General features: G+C 43.2%; 1 protein-coding gene across 1 annotated transcript; it reads right to left on the minus strand.

Moving 5' to 3' along the window:
* Positions 1 to 249: 249 nt before the first annotated feature.
* Positions 250 to 18,659, minus strand: ptchd1 (patched domain containing 1). Its single transcript, XM_023291971.3, has 5 exons — positions 18,301 to 18,659; positions 17,464 to 18,033; positions 12,841 to 13,555; positions 3,372 to 4,066; positions 250 to 1,916 (listed from the first exon to the last, which is right to left on the minus strand). The coding sequence occupies exons 2-5, from the start codon at positions 17,875 to 17,877 to the stop codon at positions 816 to 818; spliced, it is 2,925 nt and encodes a 974-aa protein (XP_023147739.1). The 5' UTR covers positions 17,878 to 18,033; positions 18,301 to 18,659; the 3' UTR covers positions 250 to 815.
* Positions 18,660 to 25,284: the final 6,625 nt, after the last annotated feature.

The following is a 25,284-nucleotide window of genomic DNA, read 5'->3' on the forward strand; positions in this document are numbered from 1 at the left end:
AGTTTTGCTCAAAGGATTACTGAAGCACTAAGCTTTGACTTTAAAGACACAGCATTCTGGGAAGGCTGGAGTCATCATAATTACCCTAACCTGTTCTTTCTTCCAGCTGTTTCAGAGCTGATTCAAAGAATCCATTAGACACCTCAGTGGTGTCTGACTTCTCAGACTCATGAAAAATATTCGAATATTCTTTCCTTTTAAAAATGTCCCACACTGCTACAGTATACTACAGACCACAAAAACCTAAGATCATGTTTCCTTATTTTGACTTTATTTGTCCAGCATTAAAGTAGAAATACTCGAGTCATACAGATGATTGCCTCATGTCATTGTAGCTGTATTTGTGCAACTTGATATGGCGAACAGATAGCAGTAGCAAAACAACGGGATCAGATCTAAAGCAAGTTTCGTAGATGTGAAAATTGTGGCACTTCTTCTGTGGTAACATCACACCCAGGGCTGATCCTCAACTTCTGATTGGCTGTTCGGGAAAAAACCCTCATTCACATGCCGCACAGCACTAGCAACAAGCAGGTAACCATGGATACACTGCATTGAGACCCTGTCTTTCTCTCCCTCCTTTTTTTCATCTGCCTTCTGCTCTCTTCAATCTATTTTCTCTTGACCTTCTACTCTTATTTTTCTTCCCATCTTTCTTCTGTCGCACTCTGCTTTTTTTTTTTCACCGTCTTCACAAGTATCAGCATTCTCGTCAGCAGCACGCTCAGCGGCTGCTCGGACTCCGACGAAGCACTTCCCCACCGGCAGTCACCATGGCAACGCAGGAGCCCAAAAGAACAACATCATCCCCGCGCTCAGACGGTGGTGATCTGGTCGACCACTCTGGTGCTGTCGTTCATTTCGACGCATTCGACCTCCTGCCTCTGGCCCTCCCCTCCGGGCCGGTGACCCCGGCTCTTGGAGGGGGGCAGGAAGGTGAGGAGGGTGGGCAGGAACGCCAGCGTGTGCAGGGCCGAGCATCCGGCCGTGAGGGTGAGGCAGCGGAACAGTGTGCGCGTGAGGTTGGAGCGTACGGAGCCCACAGGCACCAGGGCGACGCTGTAGCAGATGAGCGTCTGCAGGGAGGGAACCCCGTGTCTCTCCAGAGCCACCCTCACCCAGCGAGTCCTGCTTTCACCCCGACCCGAGGCGAAGCCGCAGAGGAGGGGGCCGCTGCAGTCCGCCGAGTGCCCCAGAGCCGAGATCAAACACAACACGGACATGCAGTCGAGCTCCACGCCCCATAAGGTCATGAAGCCCAGCACTCCGAACTGGACGGAGAGCAGGGTGAGGCCGAGCCAAACGGAGACCAGCGGCTCCACGACCGCCAGCGACGACAAACCCAACAGGAAGAGCACCGCCAGCAGTGAGTGTCTGAGAGGGGAGCTGACCGCCGCGGCGTAGCGGTCCAGGTACACGAAGGAAGGGTTGAAGATGAGGAAGCGGACTCGCGAGGTGAGCGACAGGCGGCGCAGCGTGTCCAGCAGCACCGACATCTCCTCGCGCTTGTTCTCCGTCGTCTTCGCAACCAGGAAGATGCGCGACGCCGCCACATCGGGCTCCTCGCCCTGGCCGCGCTCCGCAAATATGATGTCGTCCGCAAAGTGGGCGAACTGCGGCTCGCGGAGGAAGGAGTGGCGGAGCGTGCGGGTGAAGTTCTCCCGCGGCTGGCTGGTGGACTGGTTGCAGTCCGACAGGTAGTTCAGGTACGCCTCCAGCCAGCTGATCCTCTGGAAGCCTTTGGCGTATTCCAGCAGGTCCCGCTGCACCGAGGCGTTCCAGTAGGGGGCGCTTTCGTAGATGTAGAACCCAATCACAGGGGAGTACGAGCTGAAGTAACGCTGCTGGGCGCGGGTGTACAATACTGTTGCTGTGTCCATGGCGACCAGTGCGCTGGGGTCGGAACCCTGGGTCACCTGTTGGCAACAGAAACACATTTGTTACACTTTGGTGTCTTGTATCTGGTGTGAAGACGATTAAATCAAATAGAAGACATAAATTTAACGTGATGTCACTGCTGTCATCTCGACTTGGTTGACAAACAAACTTGGTGCAGTTAGAAAACAAGTGCCAATCCTCATAACGTAAACAGCCAGCAGAGCTCACAGCAATCCACAGCAGTCAAATATGGCAGTAATGCAGTCTCATGACACATATACGATGTTGATGTATTCACTGCACGTCTCATCTGGGCAGCCAAAGAACTGATGCCAAATTTAAGTCATCCATCACAGCCCTGAGAATAAAGGCAATAACATAACACTCAAACGCCAACTACTCTGTCAGCACGGCTCACTTTGTACAACACTGATGTCAGTTTTATAGCAGCAGTGTTTGTGGATCGGGTCCCAGTTTTGTTCACACAGGTGACTCGATGCAAAATAGCTGCCATGGGGTTCACATCCTCTCCAGTGATGGCGATAGTATGTGCTGCAATGCACCAGCAGAGATTCTTACACTCAATGCATCTTGATGAGCAGCGAATGTAAACATACTAGCTGCTGTAAACAGAACTCCACAGGGTGACTACAGGTACGGAGGCATGAGATGCAAACCCTCAATTCAGTGTGAAGAGGAAAGCTAGAATTATGTGCTGGAAAGGTTGTGGGTATTTGTAGTTCGCAGAGGCTCACTGAGGAGGCGACTACGTGGTACTAGATCCTGACATGAACTTTTGGACCTGTGCTCTCTTTAAGTATCTGACAGTTGTCGATTTAACTCCTAAAAAAGTCATCACTGTACACCAGACCAACATATTTAGATGATTATTCAGAGAAAGTAATCCCTTCATGCCTCAAAATGGCATAGATGTAACTCTACCTTGTTGATTTATGTCCACCAACATTCAAAAGTTTGGGGTGATTTAGAAATGTCTTTATTTTTGAAAGAAAGGCAGATTTTCATTGAAGAGGTAGAAGATGGAGATATTCCATTAAAAATCAGCCGTTTCCAGCTAGAATAGTCATTTACCACATTAACTATGTCTACACTGGATTTCTGATCAATTTAATGTCATATGCACTGAAAAAAAATGCTTTTCTTTTTCTAAGTGATCCCAAATTTTTGAACGGTAGTGCGTATATGTTGCAAACTCATGTTCAATGGTGGTTTTGCCTCTGCTTAATAACTTATGACAATGCAATAGACAAAAAAAAAAAGACAAATACATATTTAAAGGGGCAGTACGCTCCATCAGAAGTGCTTGTCGGATATTAAAAGACTCTAAGAAGCCTCCCTTTTCCAATAAATTTTGATATGTCTGAGCATTTACATAGATTTTGGATCCAAAAATCCAAATGTGGCGCTTCCAGAAGAGACTGCTGAACAGTAGTTTATGTGTAAACAAAGAGTTATGGTGGAGCGTGTCTCACCTGTAAGAAGCCCATCAATCCAAAGGAGATGTAAACCAGGTAGAGCAGAACCACAAAGGGCTTGACATAAGTGTTGGTGATCCATTCTCCATAGCAACGACGCACACACCCCAGCAGAAGGTGCGAGTCCTGAGGATGAGGGTCCGTGCTCGCCGTGGAATGCGTGTGAGAGTGTGGATGTGTGTGCGTGGAGTTGGCCACGTGTCCGTGCACGCCGGGGTTGTTCGCCGTATGGGTGTGGGTTAGGTTAGGGTTTGGCGTGCGAGCGTGAGCGACCCCGTGTGGCAGGTTGGTGGTCTGCGCTTCGTCCTGGTAGCGGGTGTACATCAAACACCGGTACCAGGCCGGTTTAGAGTCCAGCCGGTCCGGTTTGGGGACCCGCCGGCAGAAGCAGCCGTGTCTGTAGCCGGTCTCCAGGTAGCCGGTGAACACCAGGCAGGAGCTGTAGAAGGACAACATGTAAACGTAGCTGATGGTGACGGCGAGGGCGGCGGTGCGGCAGAAGAGTCGCACGGCCTCCATGTTGGTGAGCGGCGAGGCGGCCAGGCCCAGCGTCATCAAGTGGAGCATGGTGGAGCCGGAGAACCGCAGCATGACGTCTTCGAAGACGCTCGCCATGCGCTCCTTCACGTGCTGGTCCTCCCGGGTTCGCCTCCATGACGACAGCATCTCGAAGGAGCCGAAGAGGCCGTGACCTGACAGGAAACAGGAATGACCACAGATGAAACCACAAAAAAATGTTCCCACAGTTGTAGTTCTAAAAACACTCTGAGAAAGTTCTGCTGGTAATTTTTTCAGCATGAAGTATGTTCTTAGTTCCCAGAATGTTGCTCGTAAAGAAAGGAAAAGTTCTCTGAAGACGTTCAAAAAACTCTCTTAAAACGTTTTCCGAATGTTGCACTTAGAACGTTTGTTATCATGTAACATTGTGAGAACATTCGCCATGGAATGATGCTCTACAATGTGGCACCTCAGCAATGTCTTAGAAATATGGCAGCATAATGTTCTACCTCAAAGACATCTGGAGACGTTCTTTGAATGTTAGTTTGAGAACGTTCTCGTCTTTTTTAACATGGAACAGAATCTGTGGTCCTGACAACGTTCTCAAAACCTCCTCTGAATGTTCCGATAAAACATTGTCACGTTTTAACCTTTTAGCAACTGTTTGAAATGAGAAAAATCCTGTAAATGTTTTCTGAACATTTGATTAAAATGTTTTCTTTCAAACATAGTGAGAACTTGTAGGTAATGTTAGCCAAAGTTGTGGGAACAATTCTTTCGTTCTAAAAAAATGATATTCTGCCAAGTTCTAGTGATGTTTTCAATGTTCTAAAAATGCTTTTTAAACATTTTCGGAGAACATCACTGCTTTGTTATCCAACATCGTGAGAGCGTTCTCTATGGAGGAATGTTCTCACGATGTGTTACCTTGGATAATATACCACACTACAGGAATATTTGATTTAAAATGGCCTCAATAACATCTGGAAACATTCTCTGAATGTTGGTTTGAGAACGTTCTTGATTTGTTGACATGGAACAGATTCTGTGGTCCTCAAAATATTCTTAAAATGTGCTCTTTTAACCTCATAGGAACATTATTTCAAATGAAAAATATCTTCTAAACGTTCTTTGAATGTTAGTCAAATGTTTAGTTTGGAGGTATGTAAGAGAAATGACAGCAGAATGTAGCAGCAACCCTCCTATAAACTAAGCTCCTATAAACCAATTATCTGCCACCGGCTCGGCACCAAACACCTGACAGGCACAAGCCCACAGAGGAGCATCTAGCAGCTAAAGAACCAGATAAAATAAAAAACAAAGCTTAAAGAAGAGCCAATTTCACACTTAATGTTCCTCTGTGTGTCTGCCGGATGCGTAAATGAGCAACTAAAGATTTTTATAAGGTGATCAAATGTCAACATTACAGCTTGTTGCTCACAAACAGCCAAAAAAATTCAATTAAAGCAGCATTAAATTACGTCTGCACAACCACGTGTGTGACATTAAGGTCTTTAAAGTCACGTTTCCAGCCAATTTATTTCCTTTGCTTCTGTGTATTCATTTCGTCAAATCACACTCTTGCACAAAAAAGTGCAGTAACTGCTTTTGAACTGTTCCTCTCTGCATAATGTCACACTTCAGTCCTGTTTGAAGTGAAGATATGTGAAACGACAGATGTGAGCCAGCATGAAAAGGCAGTTTTTCTTCTGACGTGGACAACCAAAGTAGAGAAAGTGGACCATCGCAACTGCAGCAGAGCATGAGAACACAGTTTATAGCAGGGCTGTCAGACTCATTTTAGTTCAAAGGCCAAATTCAGTCCAATTTCATCTCAAGTGACCTGTAAAATCACAGCATACTAACCCATAAATAACCACAACTGCAAATTTGTCCTTTGTTTTAGTGGAAAAAAGTACGTTCTGATAATGTCTACATTTAAGGAATTATCTTCTTACAAAACTTTATGAACAATCTGAAATTTCTTTGGAAAAATCTGTTCAGTTTCAACATCATGATGTCTCAGTTTATCATCAGTTTAACATTTACACATTGCAATTTACAGATCACAGTTTATCTACAAAGACACAAAACATTTAGTCACATTTAGTATCTGGAACTGAACAATATAGTATTTTACTTTATGATCAAAACAGCTTGTCATGTCTAGAAATTATTTTAAATTTATAGTTTTACACATTTACAATCTGCAGTTAATGTTTAATCTGTAATTTTTACACTTTATGAAGTCGTCACTTTACAAAAGCCACATGTTTGACACCCCTGGTTTATACCCTGAATTTACACAATTAGAACGGCATATTTTGAAATCAGGAATAATTTAGGAATTGAAATGCAGCCTTTTCCCTGTATAGAAGTCGAGCTTTAAAGTGCAGCAGTAAGTTTTGAGGTTTCGCTCATTTTTGATTAACAGATGCAAATCAGTTTGCACTGAATGCGACGCTCCGTCCATGCATGAACTCACGCGTATCCAGCGGCACGTGCATGCACATACATGTTCATATGTGTGCAGCAGATGGCTTTAAATGTGATTTTTTTTTTCCTTCCGCGGTTGCCATGGCCACCGTGAGTCACCGGACACACACATACACCCCCCCCTCCCCCTGCAGTGACCTCACCAAGGCCAAACACTTAACACCTTAGCAGAGGCGAACTGTACCGACACTTGAGGCGTGGGCGCAACACAAAGTCTGCAGATCTGTCGTGTGTGTGTGTGTGTGTGTGTGTGTGTGTGTGTGTGTGTGTGTGTGTGTGTGTGTGTGTGTGTGTGAGTGAATTAGACAGAGAATGACAGAGGAAAAGGTGGAGAAGTTAATGCTGCAGAGAGAACAGGAGAGCGGAAAAGGGAGGCTGAGGACATCGCTTGCACAAAGATTTTGATATTTACCAGTTCAAGGCAGTCAAACACACACTTACATGCACAATCAGGCACCAAGACAGGAGGAAAAGCCCACAAGACTGTTGTGTCACACTGAAAACTCTGGGTTTGGTTTGTTTGCTACTGCAGAGGAGCAGCACACAAATGATGCAACCATGACTGTTTTGGATAAGTCCCGGTAGATTTGTAGTAGGATCACAATCATGTGATCGTCAGCAGTCAGCTGGCATAGTGTTCACTGGTTGTCATGGTTACAGTGACGCCATGCCGCTATCTTGCAATGATACAGAAATCTTCAACAAATTTGTGGATCCAGACTATAAGCTGCATCACTGCCAGAATCTAATCACTTGGTGCTTGTGTCATTTCTGACCTTCCCTGAAAATTTCATCTAAATCCAATAGTCTGTTTTTCAGTAATGTTGCCAACAGACAGACAGACGGACAGACAGACAAACGTACGCCGATCATCACATAACTCCGCCACGTTCCTTGACGGAGTTACAACAGATAAAAGCTGCATCAGACAAGTTACAAGTAGATATTGACTTTAAAAACTAACTTGAAATGACTCATCAAGGATGGAAATAGCTGCAGATTCTCACCATTATTGGGGGAAATACATCATTTCCTTTGGTCCTTGAGTTTCCTCTAAGTTGGCCTCATGCATGTAAACAAACCAGCGTGGTGGATGCATGTGATTTGGTCAGCCAGCAGGTCGTCCCCGATGGAGATCCCTAATGCGGTTAGCAAATGGCCATTTCAAGCGGCTAATTTCTGTGTTTACTTTCTGTCTCGCCTGGCAACAAATGAGATGATTCAAGTGAAGATCATGCAGCAGGGAGCTGTTGCTCTGATGGACACCATTTCTCTCAATCTCTGCAACAACAGAGGTGGAGACTGTGAACTTAGCATCACCCACAGGGCCAGAGAAGCAGCACTGATGGAAAACAGACGAGAATCCTCCTTTAACATCATCAGTTTTCTCCCTTTTGTGCACAATAGCACACCTAGGGAGCTACTGGGACAGGCTGTTTGCTACTATTTTGTGTCTCTTTTGCCAGTTTTTCAAGTTAACGAGTCCGGTGTGAAACAGCGGCTGGTTCTGAAAGATGCACAATGTTGTCACAACGCCACGTATTTTAAAATATACTGCATCTCTCCCTGTTCCTAATCCGATCCTTCTCTCTCGCCTCACACTTCCTCCCACCTTTTTCTGTCTGCCCACTTACATTCTGAAGAATCCTCCTCCTTCCCTGCTCTGCCTGTCTTCCTTCTAGCGCCAGTTTAACTTCCTTTTCTGCTCAGAGAATCCTTATCTCCGCCTGCGTTTGGAGTGATATTTCACAGAGCCCCCCTCTCTTCATCTCTCGGTTTCTTGTATTTTCTGTTCACTCTGCAGTTATTCTCGGGCTGACAGCAGAGTTTCCTCCCCCTCTTGTTCCGTCTCCTCTTCGGCCCTTCTCCCTGTCTTATCTCTGTCCAAACAAATAAATCAATTCGCTAAATGAATTTAGAATTGAATGAAACTCAGATGAATATACAAACAGCGATAGAACTTTATTGTCCCTGTTTCACACACAGGCAGCTGCGTAATTAGAATCTAATCAAACAGTCACTGCTTCAGCAGCAGAGATGGTTTGTTAAACTGCTGATAGATATTTTTTTTTACTTTCGGTAATAAAGATCAGAAAAACAAACACTAATAAATGATCATATACAGATACTGTTTGGTAACAAAGTTAATTTCAACACTAGCAGGAATAAATGTGGAAAACTCATCACCAGAGCTAGTGGCTGCTTTTATGTGGTCGTTTTTTTTAAATTCTCAAGTTCCCTGTGGGTTGTTCTTGTAATAAATGAGGTAATGAATTTAAGAACTGTTTAAAAATTTCATTGTTTACAAATTGTGGGAACAATTCTTTGGTTCTAAAAAGAGGAACTTCTGCCAAGTTCGAGTGATGTTTTCAAGAGGAAGTATTTCTTTTGTTCCCATCTTAAAGAAACGGTAAAGTTCTCTAAACATTCTAAAAATGCTTTTCAAACATTTTCTGAATGTTGCAACATCAATGCTTTGTTATCATGTAGCATCAAGAGAACATTCTCTATGGAAGAATATTCTCATAATGTGTTACCTTCACAGCATCCATCCTAAATGTTCCACCCTTGATAATATACCACACTACAGGAACATTTTATTAAAAATGGCCTCAATAACATCTGAAAACATTCTTTGAATGTTGGTTTGAGAACATTCTTGATTTGTTGACATGGAACAGATTCTGTGGTCCTCACAATATATTCTTAAAATTTGCTCTTTTAACCTCATAGGAACATTCTTTCAAAGGAGAAATATTCTTTAAACGCTCTTTGAACATTAGATTCACATTTTTAGTGTGGAGGTATATAGGGGAAATGACAGCATAAAGTAGCAGCAACCCTTTATTTATGTACAGTATTTGAGTAAATGTACCTTCCACCACTGGTTTTAAGCCACAGAAAGCAGCAAAAAAGCTCCTATGATAAGATAATCAATTTAAAAAGGGTTTAAAAACTTCATTGTGTACTTACTTGTTTACTTGCTAGCTTTGCTGGCAAATTACAGCAATTACTGGCGTGTTACTACTACCAGTTGTTGGTATGAAACACAGCTGGTGGTCAAAAACTCTAGAAGCTACGAGGTTAGAGTGTCCAAGTGAACTGCTCCATTGATTGGTTAATGTAATTGTCCAAAAGACAATCATTTTGAGATTTCTAGTTTTAAGTTAGTTATTATTTTTTAATAAATGTTTGAATTCCTATGGTCATTAAAACTAATTAAAAGCACGCTAAATAAGATGCTGAGAAAGGTAGCTTTGACCATGTACACCTTTAAAACTGATGCTTGGTTTAAAAATGTAATGCTGTTTTACAATGCTCATTTGACAGAGAACGAAACAAGTCACATGACCACTGGGCTAGTATATTGGACCTGTCTAACAACAGAAAACTAGCATGAAAGACTTACTTTTGGAATCCGTCTAATTAGAGACACTTTTTGTGAAACTTTGTGTATATCTGAAATGTTTTTGTTTGTCTTTATTTTCATAGTTTTCATGGTGTCGGCTGAGGAGAAATAAATGTTAAAAGACGTCTGTATGATGCGTGTCCGTCATTATATCTGACCGGAGTAGTTACAGTTAATATGCTCTCATCCATTCAGATTCTCACTGGTCGGAACTCGCTGGTCTTACTTTAACAAGAAAAGCTCTACATCAATAGCCCTCCAGGATTAAACTAGTGCTTTGGAGCAGTTCTGACTTATTACTCTGACAAGAAACGCGTCACAGTTACGTGACGATCGGCGTATGTTCTGTTTGTCTGTCCGTTTGTCTGTCTGTGTGCAATGTTACTCAAAAATGGAGTTTGGATGAAATTGTCAGGGAAGGTCAGAAATGACACAGGGACCAAGTGATTAGATTTTGGCCGACGGACAGGACCTTAATCTCTTGGTCCTATCTGTTGGAAATCATACAAGGAACATTTGATTAAATTGTGTGAGTGTTTCCGAGTCCGCTACATATTTAGGTCACACAATTCAGTATCTGTACGTAACATACACATGCATAACACACACCTGTGCTTAACACAAGGTAAATTCAGATTAAAAATTTAATCCATTGGAAATGATATAACTGAGCAGACTTGGTGGAGAACTGCACTCGCTGAGTGCTTTACTTCTTTAATGTGTAGTGAATATTTCCTCAAAGTTGAATCCAAACTAACCGACACTGGAGCTGCATTGATCAGTTGACCAACTGACTATTAAATCAATCTGCAAGTATTGTTAGAGTCATTTAACCAGTTTTAGTGATTATTTAATGGGGGAAAAGTCAGAATTCTTTGACTCCAGCTTCTTCAATGTGAATATGTTCTTGTTTCCTTCCTCGTCTTTGGCAGTAAACTGAATATTCTTTGGTTGAGACATTTAAGGACATCATCTTGGACTTAAATAACATTTAAGACCATTTTCTGACATTTTTTACAAATGAATCAATTAATCAAGAGAATAATTGTTAGTCTGATTAACATCATGTCAAAGAAGTCACTGGTGTGACTTCGTTTAGCAAAAATACATTTGTAGATGTCACACAGATCAGCAAGCAACATGTCAAATCATCAAAAAACAGCAAGCTAATTTATCTGTTCTTCAATCACCAGTTAATACAGTTCTATTTTCAGAGTCTATTTGAAATAAAATAACAGGTTAAAATGATTTAATACGCTGTAGATGCTAGTTTTTTGTGCATTTGGAATACATTTATGTTAATAAGGCTAGCGGGTTGAGTGCACTGTGGCAAAATGAGTTCATCTAGAGAAAACATGCAGACTTTTTTCCAGCACCGCCGATCGATTGGTTGAAGAGTACGCATGATTTCACTCAATCTGGATTTTCTTTGATCGACAGCAGTCCAACCCTTAAGTCTTGTGACAGACTAAATCCAAATGTCCTTCCTTTAGTGGTGCATGTTTCAGTATGTCTGAAGGATTAGCTGTCAGTGGACCTGATGGATGCTGGATGAGGACATTCCTCGACACCTCATAGGTCTACGCCCACGAAGTTCACGTGTCTGTAAGTGCATGGAAATCCACACATCTGGATTCAGCCATGGGTAGATAATGTAGAGCAGGGAGAAGCTGTAGGCCCCAGGGCTGTTTAAGTAATCAAATATTCAAAATCACTGGTGGAAGTGGTGCCACATTCTAGCAGAGTCTCTTATGGTGAGGAGACTGGGGTGGATGGATGGGACAACAAAGTGTTGGACATTGGTGCTGTTTGATTCTTGTTTCCTAAAAACAGGCAGCATTGATTTCTGACAGCCAAGGATCCCTTAACCCCAGAAGCCCTCAGCTATTTCTACTTTTTGCCTGAAAATACATCCTCAAATTCCATCCCTAACCGCTCCACAACTGTAAGGCCAAAATGAACGACCTCGGGCTTCATGGATCACAGACAAGAGGGAATTGTGTAATACAATAAGTCTCTGCCTCCCCCATCACCAAGCCAGGGTAAGATTTGAAAAACACAAGCAAAAATTGACATTTTTACTTTTTCCTTTAGAGAATAAACCACAGATTCAACAGTGAGTCCAAGAAACTGATGTTAGTGAATTTGTTCTAATATTCTGTACATGCTGTGCTCAGGAAGCTTCAAAAAATGGCAGCAGGTTGCATTGCAATAAGAGATATGGGTGCAAAAAGTTCATAAAGTAGTGGTATTATTACAAAGTGAAATATTTTCACTAAAACTAAACAAGTTTGCGTTTGTGCCCGAACTTTGCCAAACCTTAACTGCAGTTGTGCCATATGAAAAACTATCATAAATCAGGAAGGAAATGGCAAACATAGTAAGGTCATTAACCCTCGTGTCGTCCTGCGGGTCAAAACTGACCCGTTTTAAAGTTTGAAAATGTGGGAAAAAAAATCTATTTTCACAGTGAAACTTCTGATGTCCACATTTTCAACATTTTTGGAAAATCTTTGGGGATTTTTTTTGCTGAATTTTTGGATTTTTTTCAGACAAGAAAACAATTTTTTTGGTGCCCGTAAATGAGGACAACAGGAGGGTTAACTTCGGGGGACTTGTTAGAGATATAAATTAGTGTGACTGAGTTTTAGACTCTGGTTCAAGATCTGCAACTTAAAAACTTACTTATAAAACCTTTAGTTTTTTGCCCACCATCAGAAAAGGTGCTGTTATAGTGCCATCATCCTCCCCCCTCAGTAAGTCAAGTTCATGCCCTACCACTTGTCAGTCATTCTGATGCTCTGTCTACTTTGAAATAGCATTCAGCCTGAGGCGGGCATCTGCAAAACCCATCACAACTAAGTACAGAAAGAGCAGATGGGGGAACACAGGCAGTCTGCAGTCTAAAAGCAACGCGCATCAGCATCACCTTTCTTTGATTTATCTCAGCTTTTATCTGTTGTTGTTTTTCCGTGCACTCACCAACCAGAAAAGAGTTAAACAGTATGCATCAAAAAGGCCCTGAACATTCAGGAAGAGTAAACATACCAGCTTGACACCTACCGAGCATGACGAAAGGGATGCCCAGGTATGTGGAGTTGTAGGTGGCCCCGGTCAGGTTGAGTATTCCAGCAGCAGTGAGGCCTGACAGTGTGACTGATAGCAGAGCCAGGAGTCCCAGCCAGGGCTTGGACCTCACACAGTCCCTCATAGAGCAGCAGAGGAGGGCCAGGACCCCACAGACTCCCAGGCTGGCCAGCAGGGGGCGCCGTGCCAGCACAGAGGAGAACTGGAAGTCTGTCCTCAGAGAAGAGGAAGTGGACGGGTAGAGCCCCAGCTTTGGGTGCGACGCCGCAAAGTGCTGCAGCTCGGCGCAGAAGGCCTTTTCCCACTGGCTGGCCACCCGGTCCATCAGGCCGCCTCGGGCTTGGAGGTAGTAGGTGAGCTGCAGCGCCCTGGCAGAACGGACGCCTTCCCCCCTGGCTCCCGTCCCCTGAGCTCGCACCGCCCCGCTGGGACCCCAACCCTGAACGCCGCCCAGCTGGTGGCCGATGTACGCCTGCCGCCCGTCCGCCAGCTGGGTGATCGGGTACCGCAGGACCGGGACGGACCGGTTGGAGGCGCGAGCCACCTGGATCTCCTCCATGGCGCGGATGATGTCATCGATGATGCAGACGTTCTTGTCGTCAGGGAGACAGAGGTAGGAGAAGGAGTAGTTGAAGCTGTTGAAGCCCGTGGCCGGGACCGTCACCTGCATCTGGTAGATGCGCCTGTGGAGCTACGAGCAGACAAAACAAGAAAAGAAGGTGTTTTCAGCGAGCTTCGGGGGCTGATTGGGTCTGAAGGGCTAAAAGTGTGACTGACTCACTCACTGCTTGGTGTTCTCATTGTTTGTCTGAGTGAATAACAGGGAGAGATGTGTGCATCACTCAGTAGAGGAACAATAGTTGTCCCCGAGTCCTCCTCCGTTTCTATGGTGAGAGGACAACAGTGCCAGTATCCACGGCAGTGGTTACTAAGCAACAGGCCTGATGCTGGTCTCTACCACAGTGAACATTGGACAGAGCTGTCTCCCACCTCAGAGTGCTGCAGTGGCTTTAAAGGAGGGTGTCTGCAGGAATGGTTCTTAAAAATGGTTTTGTTTTGAAAGTTACCTCCGTGCATTAACTTGAATTATGATATGTTGGAAAGTACAGACACTTTTACAGCCAAATTATTCTAATAGGTCGTTATTACTGTTAGCATTTAGCCTTAAAATCCCCAATATATGTCCCTCAAGTGTCCCAAATGAAGGCCCTATTTGCTATTTTTTACCATATTACCTGAATGCAAACTTGCATAAAGAACTGGATAAATTCATGGCAATAACACAACAGGTTAAACAGTAAATACAAACACTAAATGCAGCCTTTGTGATTTGTTGATTTCATCATTTCAAATTGTGATTTTGATTTGGCATCAGTTAATTGTTCAGGAGTGTTTCCCACACTGTGCAGCACTCCCTATCATCCAAATAAACGCAACCCAGATGGGATGCTGTGGTAGCCATGCTGGTTCAGGGTTCCTTCAGTTGTGAACAAATCCCCAACAGCATCACCAGTAGAGCACCCCCACACCATCATACCTCCTCCTCCATGCTTCACGGTAGGAACCATACATGTAGAGACCATCCATTCACCTTTTCTGGTCTCACAAAGACACGATGGGTGGAACCAAAGATCTCAGATTTGGAATGTCTGCACCCCAATTTACACCAAACCGTTTACTGCATATAGTTGAAATATTGCTGGTGTAAGGTCCAAAGTTTTGGACTGAAATTGACAATTCCAATAAAGTAAACTGCATGAATCTAGCATTTTGAGCTCCTACTGTTGAGCAGTGGGGCTCTTATGAATAACTGGAGCCAGTTTCACAAAAGTAAAACATCTACAGCAGTGACAGTACTAGTCTTTGGGAAAAGAAAATGTAAAAAAACAACAGTAAAGATTGGGTTTTATAAGTTTCTAGTTTCTAAAGTCGCTATTCTGCATGATCAGTGAACATTTTTTACGGTGAAAACACCACAGAGTGCCAATTTATTTACCAACAAAAGCTTAAATATTGGAACACAATGCAGTCAATGTGTGTGACTCACAATTCACACTCTTATTGCAAGTGGGAATCCTGTCTAGTTCTTTCTCTGACTACCACTGATAGCACTCTCTCTGCCAACACACACACCGTGGCTTAGTGCAACAAGTTCAGACCCATTCTCAAAGGGATGTGGGAAAGCTTCTGGGTAAATGGAAGAACTCCCACAGTGAGGGCAGGTCGAGAGCAAGCGAAGACACACACAAAAAAAGGGAAATTACAGAATGGTGAACCTCTCAGGTGATCTGTAACCATGTAAGATTATGTAACAGTGGATTTATCCTTTCACGGAGCTCTCTTTTCTGCACCAACCTGTTTCTCGCTGGCAGTAAATGATGCACGGCGCTGGACGAGCTGCTGTCTAACTATGGCAGACCTCTACGGACTACAAACTGTGTTCTGGGTTTATGCAAAGTGGGTCACAAGAATCTCTGGCAAACTGCATGAACTGTGCATTTACAAACACAACAGAGCTCAGTGTTTCAGGACTGTCTGATTACAGCCTCGTGAAATCATCTGTCTAATTGCTCCGGGGGCTAATTGTCTTTACCCCATCGAGGCAAATCAACGTGGAAAAGGAGGCCTCCGAGCTGCAGCTGTGTAATAGAGAAGCTCTGCATCGTAGCCATAAAGGTTGTTATTCCAAAGGGGACTGCAGTTGCTCTGCTTAATGACTATCAATCACTGAGAATGAGAAGGAAAGACAGCCTGCATATGTGCCCTGACCTGCAGATATTGACCTTTCTGTGTGTGTCTGTGTGTGTTTGTGTGTGTGTTTCTGAATGAGGTTGTTTTTAAGGCTGGATCCTGCAGCTGAGCCTCGGTTTCTGATGTATACGCTGTGATTTAAAGGGCACAGATGCTAAATCGTTGAATATTTTACCTCTCAAGCAGCTTCTTTGAGTGCTTAGATCACTGTTTCTTGTTTGTGTACGTGTGTGTGCCTGATTACAAAACAAAATGCCTCTAAAACACCATGGGTGAGGCCTTGTATTGCATTGTCTCTCTTATACAAACACACTGTAGGCTTTATGTATTTGACATTTGCCTTTCTAACATGGTTTTAATGCATTCTTACCTGCTTTATTTTGATCATTATGTTACCTTTAAACACTTTTCATACATTTTTCTTTAATTATTGGTTGATTTGTCTGCAAAAATCCCCATTTAAATTCACCGATTTTGTAGAGATTGCTTGCAAATGTGATCAAAATCAGATTTTGCAGCATGCATGTCAGAATGAACGTTTGTTTTTAAGGCTGGATCCTGCAGCTGAGCCTCGGTTTCTGAAGTATACACTGTGATTTAAAGGGCACAGATGCTAAACTGTCAAATACTTTACCTTTAAAAGGGATTCAATGAGTCCTTAAATCACCACTTCCTGTTTTTTTTTTTTGTGCATGTGTGTGTGCCTGAGTATTAAAAAAATGCTCAGATGAGGCTTTTATAACTTACAAATTTTATCTATTGCATTGTTTCACCTATACATACATTAGGTAGGCCATAAATATTTGTCTTTTTCCTTTTTTAACATGGTTTAATTGCATTTTCCTGCTTTAATTTGAGCATAATGTCATTTTTAAGCACTTTTCATTAATTTTTCTTGATTTATTGGTTGATTTGTCTGCAAAAATCCACATTTAAGCTCAACAACATTGCAGAAATTGCTTGCAAATGTGATCAAAATCAGATTTTGCAGCATGCAAGTAAGGATGAATGTTTGTTTTTAAGGCTGGATCCTGCAGCAGAGCCTCAGTTTCTGAAGTATACTCATTGATTTAAAGGGCACAGATGCTAAATAGTTAAATATTTTACCTCTCAAGGAGTCCTTAAACCACTGTTTTTTCTGTGTGTGTTTGCCTGAACACAAAAACGCATCTCAAACATGAGAAATGAGGTCTTTAAAATGTGTAAATTCTGTCCATTGCATTGACTCTCCTGCATGTTTATGTCATTTTACTTTTTTAAATGCAGCTGCATTGCATCTTTACCTTCTTTAATTTGATCATCATGTTACTTTTAAGCACTTTTCATAATTTTTTCTTCATTTATTGGGTGAGTTATTTGCAGAAAATCACATTTAAACCCACTGACTTTGCGGAAATTGCTTGCAAATGTGATTAAAATGAGATTTTGCAGTCTGCAGGAAAGATGAAAGGTTTGTTTTTCAGGCTGGATTCTCATATTTTGATATATACATTGTGATTTAAAGGGCACACATGCTAAACTGTCAAATATTTTACCTTTCAGAGGGATTCAATGTGTCCTTAAATCACTGTTTTGTTTCTTTTAATACAAACATGCCTGTCAAACAATCCAGATCGAACCTAATGTGTTGCTGCTCCTCTCTCCTATACATATACATGCTACTCGCCTTTTTAACATGACTTTATTTCATTGTTTTTTTTGCTTGATTTTTATCATTATCTTACTTTTAAGCACTTTTCCTTCATTTATGGGTTGATTTATCTGCAGAAAGAAACATTTCAGCTCACTGACTTCACAGAAACAGTTTGCAAACGTGATAAAAGTGTGATAACGCAGCGTGCTGTGTACCTTGAGAATGGTGTCCAGGTGAACCGGGTCCAGCACGCTCCCCTTTCGGGTGGTGAGGATCACGCGCCCGTACCGGCCCGGTGTCTGCAGGTCGGAGTAGAGCGCGTGCTTGGAGCGGTTCACGGGGAACAGGCTGTCCACCAGGTTGCCCTCGATCTTGGCCAGGCTGTGTTTGGGCGCCAGCAGGCTCTCCACGTCCTCCTCCACGCGGTACCGGCTGAAGCTGGCGCCCAGCAGGATGGACAGGAGCACGGGCGCCGAGGCGAAGAACACCGGGTGGCTCGCCACGAACCGGCCCAGCGCGTGGAACGAGGTCCTCAGGCCCGCGTGCAACACCTGGCGCAGCATCCTAGCGCGCGGCCGCGGCTCGAGCCTCTCCCACCGACCGGAAAGCCCCGGAGCACTGCCGAGCATCAGGGGCCCACGGACGCATCGGTGGGGCCCCGGTGACGCCGGCTTCGGGGAGAGGACCGATCTCCCTCCCCCCGCGCAGGAGGGTCACCAAGCCGGGGAGAATCCGAGCCTCCTCCGGTCACAGGGGCGCCCCTCTCCCCGGGGTTCTCTCATCCGCTGGAAGAAGCACAGAAAGCCGCCAGATGAGCCAGCATTTCTCAGCCCTGACACCCTGCTTCACACCTAACAGCCTCTATACTCTGCTGCGTTCAGCGCAGCCTGCGGACCGCATGGCTCCGTGCGCAACAGAAAATCGCAGAGTGCGCTCATGATTACACTTGTTAAGCGTCTTCTCCGAAAATAATTACAAAAAAAACAGTGTCCCAGTAGTTGCAGATGAGCCGCACTGTAGTTGCACTCACACTGAAGTCACGCTGTACATACCTAAAGAGGGGAGCGGGATGGAGGGGATCATCTGACTCACACCGACATCTTATCCTGCCGCGGGTCCGTGCGTCCAGCTCCACCCTGCATCACCAGGGCGCCGCGCAACCTGCTGGGTGGTGGAGGTGGGTGGGTGGGTTGGGTGGGAGTCGCAGGGTAGGTGACGCGGTGTGCACGCACCGGGGATGCCGCTGGAACTGCTGGTCAGATCAGCCTTGATCTGGGTTTCCCTCTGCGGCAGAAGGCGTTCCGTCGTCCGGCCTCTCCTCTCCTCATCGCCCCGGTGGTTTGGCGGAGCCCCGGTTCATCCGCCACTAATTACCGGCTTTCAAACCGGGGGCCGTCTCCCTCTCCTCTCTCCCTCCCTCCCTCCCTCCCTCCCTCTGTGCCTCCTTTGCACCGCCCTCACGACCCGCTCCGAGCCCTCTTCCTCCGCCCCGCCTCTCTCAGCTCCGCGCCGCTACGATGCAGGGAAACGAACGCGGGGAGAGATTTCGAGGAATTCAGGTGTTTATAGTGGCATTGGTGTTGGAGGAAAACTGTACTGCTGTCTGAATACTAATCTGATAATATCGCGTGATGGGATTCCTGCAGCCTTGAATCATATTAATTAACATTTTACCCGTCATGGGACAACATGCTCTGGTTATTTTGCAGCATTTGGAGCAACTTTACCAAATTTTACGCATTTGTCCTTCTCGCAGACGCATAAAGCATCTTGCTGTTGTGTAGCAAGTTGCCATGGAAACCGGACAAATTACTTTTTTTGTGCCAGCCCTTGTTCCTATAGCAATAGTGATGCCACCCATCCCCCCTCCAAAAAAAAACACGCACACACACACTGAAACATACACTACACTACACTACACCACACACACACACACACACACACACACACACAGACACACACAGACACACACAGACACACACACACACACACACACACACACACACACACACACACACACACACACACACACACACACACACACACACACACACACACACACACACACACACCTGCTGACTCCCAATCTGCTTCTGGTGTGGAGGTGTCTGATACAGTGGCATTAAAAGCAAAAGTGACAGAAGAGAGGAGGAGGAGATGTGGAGATAATGATTAGTGCAGACAGACAGAGATCACACTTGTTCTTGTTTTGTTTGTGTGTCTTTTTGGATTTAGACAGCATGGGACCGTTAATGGCTCCCTCCTCTCCCCTGATATCATAAATCAAGGCTGTTTGGATTAAAAACAGACACCCAAGAAAAGCTCTTTAGACTCTGTGTTTGGGCTGATTGAAAACAAATGGTATATTCCAGAAACAGGCTTTCCAGAAGAGGTGCCACACTGTTAGAGGTTAGCTGCTGACCCCACTTACTTCAACTTAAAGCATGTCTTAAGCTCAGGATGAGTCAACGAATACATCAACTCTTCATTGTAAGAAAACAGATTTTGGTGGACCAATGGAGTCCAAAAAATTAAAGAAACTTAGAACATTCTAGCAGTTCAGGTGCCAAAAATAACAGAGAATAACCTTCTCATAAAAATACTAATTTTCCATTACTACAACATATTTTCTAGCCTTTATTTGACACGACATCAAGCATATTTTTTGGCTTTTACTGGTCAAAGAAGGATGTCAGGATGATGGAACTGTAAGTTATTTACATTAACCATCTGAGCATCATGAACATCTGCACCAAATGTACCAATGCTTTTGATGGATGTCAAGATACTTTGCTGGATATGTGAATACTTTGACCTGCTGGTGACACATGATAGATAGCAACAGGACAAGCAAAGTAATCGCTTTTCATCCTCTGGAAACCATGAATGTCTGCACCCCAATTTGCACCAAACCTTTTACTGCATATAGTTGAAATATTGCTGGTGTAAGGTCAAAAGTGTTGGACTGAAATTAACAATTCCAATAAAGAAAACTGCATGAATCTAGCATTTCTGAGCCCCTACTGTTGAGCAGTGGGGCTCTTATGAATAACTGGAGCCAGTTTCACAAAAGTAAAACATCTACAGCAGGGCTAGTACTCGTATTTGGGTAAATAAAATGTAAGAAACAGCAGTAACGCTTGTGTTTTATAAGTTTCTAGTCTCTAAACTCACTATTCTGCATGATCAGTGAACATTTTTTATGGTGAAAATACTACAGAGTGCCAATTTATTTACCAATAAAAGCTTAAATACTGGAACACAATGCAGTCAATGTGTGTGACTCACAATTCACACTCTTATTGCAAGTGGGAATCCTGTCTAGTTCTTTCTCTGACTACCACTGATAGCACTCTCTCTGCTGGTTTAGTTGTGGTCCTTGAAGGTTCTAGGAGCAGAAGTTAAAATGAGATTTTCTTATTGCATTTGCAGCATGAAAAACCCAAACTTCTTATGCCATTTCAATTTCCTTGATGAAAAGCTCATAAAAATATGGCTGAGTCACATTTTAGAACTAGGCATAGCAGTCAGTACACACATGCATCTTTATTATGCATTGGTAATTAGCCAGTCTTTCTGACTGATTTAATAAAGATGATATAATTGACCTGTGGGGCCTCAAAACATCTACTTGTGTTTGGTTTCTTCCTTGCAGGTCTGTGGAGAGTGCTTGATTTTCTGTCAATAATACACTCAAATATGGTGCTTTTTTAGCAGCCAGGATAGAAGTTCTGGACGTTGGATTCAAACTGGCATGAAGTAAACAGCGATTTATCCAAGCTGCCCTATTGATAATGTGGGCGACTGAGCAGAATCACCACGATGTTAAATGGACAGGCTCATCCTTCAGCATTAAAACACTTCAAGGAATATCCATGAGCGCTACGAAATCTTGGTTAAGCTGCTCAACCCACACCTGCAAGGTGTGAAGATGAGACACAAAAAAACAACATCCTGCGACCATCATTTCCTGGAAAAAAACAGAAAAATACAAGGAAAAAAACCCCATCTGCGTGCATGTTCTAATCCATTATTCAATTAAGCCTCTATTAGCCTTTATCCCCATTACCAGTCCTGCGAGAGACGAGCGGTGAAGGAATGAATGAGTAAACGTCTCCCCAGGGAGGAAGGAAGAGCAGAATAGAAAATGAAAGACTGCAGAGATATAGGGGGCTCGGGGCAGTTTCCTGATAACAAAAGTACTAATTAGTGTTGCTAAATGATTTATAGAAATCAGAAAAGCGAGTGTGTGTGAAGGATGGAAAGAGGAAGGTGAGGAGAATGAATGGAGTCCAGTTTTTTTTCTCAGGCTATTTTCTGCACCTACAGAGTGGAAATCCTCCAGGGGTTGAAAACTGCAGCCAACAAACACACTTCTACACTTTAACACACACACAGGAGATGGACAGATGATAGAAACTATATCTGCAGCAACGATGAAAGCACCTCTTAGGATTTTTACTGTCGACAGGCTGTCATTTGGACCATATTTGGCATTGGCCCCATGTTTGTCCATCTTCCCTCCATTATTAAAGAGAGCAATATGGACACGGCAGATATTCATGAATAAGGCGCCTCTCTGTGTTCGTACTTTCTCCGAACCCGCCCGTCCTTCTTTTTCCTTCCACCCCTCCCATCCCCCAGTCCATCTGTTTTGGTGGAGGCCATCCATTAATAAAGAGGCTGTCCTTTCATTTCTATTTCCCCTCCTTCTGTATTATTTATTTACCCATCTATCCGTCCGTTATGGTGGGCACATAGGGTCGCCAGATCGGGATGCAGCAGAGCCGCCCTCCCTCTGAAAACCCACATGAACTTTACTCATCACGGGACAAGAAAACTTCAACTCAGACTTCTCAGCCACGTAAGAGGAATGTAAATGAATATGTTAGATATTTTAAGCTTCCAATAACATTTAGTACAGTCGTTGATCGGCAAATTCTCAGATTTAAAAAATCTGATCCAAGAAGTTTGGTAGGAGTGGAACATGATGGTTGGAGTTATCCATCCATCCATCCATCCATCCATCCATCCATCCATCCATCCATCCATCCATCCATCATCTATACACCACTTAATCCTCATTAGGGTCATGGGTTGGCTCTAGCCTATCCCAGCTGACTTAGGGCGAAGGCAGGAAACACTCTGGACAGGTCGCCAATCTATCACAAGGCTACACATAAGGCGCTTTTCCACTAGCACTACCAAAAACCTATCTATTGGATCAACAATTACAATTTTCCCCAAGAAATGTACTTTTTTATGTTTCATAGAGGTGCAGGACTTTATCTTGCTGTGAAAAATGAGCCCACAGTGAGTAAAAATGTCAGTAGCAAAAAATGTTTGCGAGTTAGAGACTTTAATGACTTTAAATGATGTTAAATGGTCCATTTTTGTTAGAAACTAGCATTTGGAAACTTCAAGGCGTCTCCTGTCTGCTTCGGTCCTGTCAGCTCTGGGTTTAAAGTGTCTTCATTCCCACTGTTCCCACCATTTCCATCTCCTTCTATCTATCCATCTTTATCTCCTCTCTGCTATTTCTGTCTGTCCAGTCGCAGCATCTCCTCGGTGGTCAGCAACATTTATAATTTCTAAATGTCATTTGGACATTAGCTTGCGAGGCCAGGCAGGATGCTGTTAGAGGGAGGTCACAGGGAGGAGAAATACAGCAAAGTCGTCTCCATGGCCTCTTAGAGACTCAGAGATTTGATTACAGAAACAGAAGATGGATGCAGACGGATGCAGACAGACAGCGCATCACATTGTTTTCCACAACAGCGAAACAAAGAGGCAGAAAAAGATTTTAAAAAAATGAGGCAGGTGGGCGCCACAAGCTGGATAAAAAGTACTGGGAGAGGCCCAGCAGCGCCTGAGGAAAACCCGATTAGTTAGAAGGTCAGAGTGATATCTGAGGAGAGCTAGTTTCACCTCTGAGGAAGCTAAATTTAATCTGTACGCCACCTCAGAAAGAGCCTCGGGGATGTTTGCTCTGCCCTCTATTGGACAGGAAGAGAACTGCAGGAGAATGGAGAATAATCTGTCAGGATAAACTGTAGTCTGTGTGATTTGATCAGCAGTCAGGGAGAATTTGTCGACACTAAAGATGAGGTGTTTGTTTCTCTAGTCTGGGGATCAGACCATGTTGGAGCCTGAGGCAGCAGAAATCACTGCAGCTGTTGGAGGTGATGCTGTCGCCGACTGACATCCACTCAAAAGCATTTAGCTGCTCGGTTTGACACAACTGTGGTTGTATAACGGGGCTAAAGGTGAGTAACATGTAGAAAATGTAATTAAAATGCAAAAAAATATGTTGTGCACTTTTTTCTTTCATATACAGATTTTTTTCAGTACATTTTAAAAGAATCAATAAAATTACAAAAAAAGGAGAATTATTTTACACATCTAATGTAAAATAACATTGGAAACATGTAATGCGAATGATCATAAAATTAAAATTTTTTGTAGATCTTTGGGTTTGGAAATTATTTTTGGTTAAAAAAAACAAAAAAACAACAACAAAAACAGGACAAGTCAAGACCTGACTTTCTGGGAAAATTTATAAGACAGATTAATTGAGAAACAGTCACCACTAAATAACTGAGTGCTACTATTTTGTAAATTAGAATAAACATGGAGAAAATCTTCTTAAGCTGAAAAAAGGTATGTTTTGCACATTCTTTTCTTTCATATTTTACAGATTTATTCAGATATTTGAAGCATTTTTAAACAAATCTCTAAAAAATTATTTTACACATGTATTGTAAATTACCAATGTGAATGATCATAATACTCTACATTATTGAGGATCTTTGGGTTTTGAAATTCTTATTATTAGTATTTTGTACATGGATTATTAGAAATTTGATGGGTGAGACGTAAAATGTGCTTCAGTTCTGGAATGAGCCCTAAAAAGATCCTAAATTATGGCTTCATGGAGCAGCTCTGTCATTTTCAACAACACCTACAACCCTCTGAACAACCGATCCCAATAGACTGACTCCAAATCAGTGACACTTTCTTCACTAAACTATTCCTCTATGAGCTCAGGATGAGTCGGCCAATACTTTCTATGGTAAAAGAATGGATTTAAAATAAATGTGTCAGAGGGTGAGAAGTGATTCTGTCAAAGGGGAGCTAATGGAATCAAACGATGCACACCTGTGCGTTGTCATGGAGATAACAAATGCAGATTACAATGTGCAAAAAACAGTCATTGGAAAACAGTCAGAAAAGCAAATCTTACTTACATTTCTCACGTCACGGCAGGTCCAGAAGCAAAGGAAATGCAGCCAGATGTCCTGTAAATCAGTGGTCTCAGATCCACAAACTGCCTGCAGCTCTGGGGTTTTTTTTCTCAGTCATTCTTTGGCCCTTTATGACTTGATTTATTCGTGCGTGCAGATCGGTGAGGTTGTGTTTAACAGGGACAAAACCAGGTGACAAATCTGCGGTTTAATCACCCTGGATGTCGTTTTTACTTCGGCCACTAAAGCAGATTTACCACAATTCAATGATGTAATGACACCAAGTCTGGCAGTAGCTCGGAGTTAACTGTTCCACCAACACAGAGCATAAAGCAGAGATGATTTAGTTTAAATACCCAATTATAAAAAGAAACAAAGCTTAAATCTACTCAAATCCCATGTGAGAACAAATATACAATGTGATTTGAGTAGAATATGTCAGCAATACAACTTAAAATGCACTTAAATACACTTTTGTAGATTATAGAGACTTGAAACATAACTGTAATTTACTGTTTTAGATGTATACTGAACCAGATGTTTTTTCTCCCATTTTTCATGAGCTGAACTTGGAGATCTGAGACGTTTTCTAATCACACAAAAGGTCGATTTCTCTCAAGTATTGTTCTCAAATGTGTCTAAATGTGTGTTAGTGAGCGTTTCTCCATCCTCCTCCCAGGTGTGGCGTATCAAGATGCTGATTAGGCAGAATGATTACTGCACAGGTGTGCCTCAGGCCACTCTAAGATGTGCAGTTTAATCACAGCACAACGCCACAGATATCACAAGCTT

The sequence above is a fragment of the Amphiprion ocellaris genome, chromosome 22, assembly GCF_022539595.1.
Source record: "Amphiprion ocellaris isolate individual 3 ecotype Okinawa chromosome 22, ASM2253959v1, whole genome shotgun sequence".
In the NCBI taxonomy this organism is placed as follows: domain Eukaryota; kingdom Metazoa; phylum Chordata; class Actinopteri; family Pomacentridae; genus Amphiprion; species Amphiprion ocellaris.

Coding starts and splice junctions, on each gene's coding strand:
- ptchd1 (XM_023291971.3), bottom strand. CDS start 17,877: ATGCTCGGCAGTGCTCCGGGGCTTTCCGGTCGGTGGGAGAGGCTCGAG. Junction 13,556..17,463: donor ACCTGGACACCATTCTCAAG/GTACACAGCACG, acceptor GTCTGCTCGTAG/CTCCACAGGCGCATCTACCA. Junction 1,917..3,371: donor GATTGATGGGCTTCTTACAG/GTGAGACACGCT, acceptor TGTTGCCAACAG/GTGACCCAGGGTTCCGACCC.